This window comes from Triticum aestivum, unplaced genomic scaffold (assembly GCF_018294505.1).
Source record: "Triticum aestivum cultivar Chinese Spring unplaced genomic scaffold, IWGSC CS RefSeq v2.1 scaffold102352, whole genome shotgun sequence".
NCBI lineage: Eukaryota > Viridiplantae > Streptophyta > Magnoliopsida > Poales > Poaceae > Triticum > Triticum aestivum.
This window is the reverse complement of record NW_025239001.1, coordinates 862-4,037: the sequence shown is the minus strand read 5'-3', so window position 1 is coordinate 4,037 and position 3,176 is coordinate 862. Positions and strand designations below refer to the sequence as shown.

General features: G+C 60.0%; 1 protein-coding gene across 1 annotated transcript; it reads left to right on the top strand.

The window, feature by feature from the left end:
- Positions 1 to 1,105: 1,105 nt before the first annotated feature.
- LOC123176683 (uncharacterized) lies at positions 1,106 to 2,779 on the top strand (the record flags this gene model as incomplete). Its single annotated transcript, XM_044590777.1, is given in 3 exon segments — positions 1,106 to 1,190; positions 1,480 to 1,746; positions 1,830 to 2,779. Coding segments are annotated over 3 exon segments (1,140 nt in total), but the record flags the coding sequence as incomplete, so codon positions are not given.
- Positions 2,780 to 3,176: the final 397 nt, after the last annotated feature.

The window sequence follows — 3,176 nt, the reverse complement described above, 5'->3', positions numbered from 1 at the left end:
GCAAGTTGAAGAAGTTCAAGGGGGCGGCCGCGATGACCAAACGGGAGGCGGCGGCCGCGAAGGCCAACCGCTTCCGTAGGGAAGTGAGAAGGCCGCCGCTAGTCTCTGCGTAAGTTTTTACACTTTTTTATTTTCCTTCGGTGAATCTTGTCCGAGTCTTCTTTTATACTCCTTCCATTCTTCTTCAGGCCCCCCCTTTTCTTTGAGAGAGTCGCCGTCCCCTCCGTCATGGGGTCGGCAGAGACGTCCGCCAATACTCGGCGGGTCGACCCCGCCGCCGACCTCCGGGAGGCGACGGAGCGAAACGCGCGGGAGAAGCGCGACGAGGAGGAGGCCGACCGTCTGAAGAAGGCGGAGGCCGAGAAGGCGTCCACCTCCGCCCAGAAGAAGCTGGAGGACGCCGAAGCCGCTCTTGCGGCGAGACGACGAGCCGAGGAGGCCGCGCGTCGCCGATCGGCGATGCTCGTCCCCCCACTGTCCTCTGCACTGCCGCCTTCAGAGTTCACGGGACAGACCGGAGAGGCCGGCACCGAGAACCCCGTCGTGAAGGAGAGCGGCGAGGCCTCCATGTCGGACACTCTCGTGCCGCCACCGCCGCCTCCACTGTCGTCTGGGAGACCGCATGGCAAACAGCCGGCGGGTCCGCCGGAGCCGCCGACCGCGGACGAGTCCGAGGCGAGGCTGCTTCTCCAAGCCGCCTCGCCGGTGCGCCGCCGTCTTGAGAGGGCGACCTCGGCGCCGCGACCTCGGGAGACCGGCGCCGCCAGCTCGGCAGCCCTAGACGCTGAGGCAACTAGCGCCGCGTCCATCGGGTGGTTGCGTGGAGGCGCCACTGGGCCGCTGAATCAAGCGCTTCTGGACGTTCAGGCGAAGTTGTATGCTGAAGGCGACACCCTTCAAACTTGCACCAGGGCGCATCTGGCAGCGCGGAGGCCGTCCGAGTACGTTTCCTTCTTCTTTTTGATTCTTGTTTTTCTCTGTGGGGGCGCGCCAGTGCACCCACTGGGTGTAGTCTTTGACTTTTGGGCCGGCTGCTGAGCAGGCGGCTTAGAACTCCCTCTGGCGAGTTCGAAGTACTTATTTTGTCTGACATCGTTGTTTACAGGAGTATCACAACCTCCGCGCCACTGCCTTCAACCGCAATGTTGAAGAGTTGAGTAAGCGGGCTGCCGACTTGACGGAGAGTCGGAGTAAGTTCTTTTCCCTCTCTTCTTCGCGGGGCGCGCTGGCGCACCCGCGGGCTGTAGTCCACGAGATTCGGGCCGACTACTGAGCAGTCGGGCCGGATCTTCCCGGTGATCTTCTTTGTTAACGACTTCGACGTTTTCCTTTCTTGTTCTTCTTTTTTCGCGGGGGCGCGCTGGCGCACCCGCGGGCTGTAGTCCCCGAGATTAGGGCCGACTGTTGAGGAGTCGGGCCGGATATTTCCGGCGACCTTCTTTGCTGACGACTTATTTGTCTCTTTTTTTTGTTCTTCAGGGGCCAACGCTACTCTTCAGGAGCAGCTGGGTGAAGTTAACCCTGCCTTGCGCGTCAAGGAGGAGGAGTGCAACAAACTCGCTGCGGAGCGCGATCTGCTTACTGCGCAGCTGGCCAAGCAGAAGGAGCTGCTCAAGAAGGCGCAGGACGAGGCCGAGAAGAAGGAGGCTGCTCTCCTGGCCGAGTTCGAGAGCGAGCGCTCATCCTGGACCGACAGGGAGGCGATGCTGACTTCCGGCTTCCACGAGATTGAGGATATCGTCGATGGTGAGTTTTCTTTCTTTGAATTTCCGACTATGTGTCAGTCTGACTTCTGATTTTTCGACTTGCTTCTTCTTTTGTCTTGGCAGACTTCTTCCCTGGCCACTCGCAGGCAGTCCCTCTGGCTATCGAGGCTGATCGTGAGGCGCGAAGGGCAAACGGTGAGGTGATTGCCGCCAACGCTCCCTTGACCGTTGATGAGCAGCTTCTGAGCATCGAGGCTCGTCTTCGTCCGGCCCACCGACGGATGCGCCGGCTTCAGCGTGTCGGCGCCCAGGCGGTTGCCGCTTTGTGGCCAGACATGCCGGCTCTGCGCACCGCCAGTCGGTCCGCCGACTGGCTGGAAGTCGCCGTCGGCCGTGTTGAAGCTTGGAAGGGTTCCTCGGCCCGGGCCGGAGCGCGCTGGGCCTTGGAGTTCGTCAAGGCGTGGTATTCGGGGCTGGACCTGGACCGTCTGGCCGCATTCCGGTCAGAGGCCCAGGCAGAGCTGGAGGCTGTGGAGGGCGCCCTTGTCGAGCATGCGACGGCCATCGCCGAGTACATAGACACCAGTGGCTTCATCCCCGAGCGGGCTGAAGGCGGCGAGGAAGTGCCGCCGGAGTGGTTTGGGATGAACCCGGAATATGGCGAGGACTCGGCGGAGGTGATTGACTCCAGCACCGAGGAAGAAGGCAAGGCGGAGGACGAAGGCGAGACGGAGGTGCCAGAAGGTGGAGCGGGCGACCAGCCTCAGCTCGACCGCGCCTCTAGCAACGAGCCGCGTTCGACCGGGCCAACTGCCGCTGGCGGCGATCAAGCCGAGACTGCCCAGCCGACTGCCCCGGCGCCTGACACCGCCGTCTCCTCCGACCCTCCGAACCCGTCTGCTGCTCCTTAGGCTGCCTTCTGGCTTTATTTATCTATTCTAGAAGGTCTTTGATGAATTTGTTAATTTGCACAATTTCACCCTTAGGGTGTATGTTAAACTTCTGTCTGAAGATTCGGCCAATGGGCCTATGCTTATGTAAATATTAATCCGAGTCCTATTTTTCCTTGCTCATTGCTCCTTTGGCTTTTTCCTTTGCCGCCTTCCCCTAGTTGCCGCTTTGCCAGCCGGCAGACCGCTCTGCGGACTGCCGTTGGGCCAAATGCCTGGCTACTTTGGGGAAAGCAAGTACTTGCCTTTCTTTGGAGTTTATTTAACAAGTTGGATAGAAAGCAGTAAGCCGAATACTCGTGAGCCGGCTTGTAAGAAAGGGGGGCTGGAAACCGGCTTAAGCTATGTTGATGTTTTGGGTCCTTAGCCATTTTTCGTGTGGACGTCCATTCATCCTTACTCCTGCTTACCAAACAGTCGCTCTGCGAGCTGCGACTTCTAGCAGGAGACAGCTTAGGCGCCGCACACTACTTGTTCGACTTCAGGAAACATTTCATAGCGCCAGACGGCGAATCCTCGG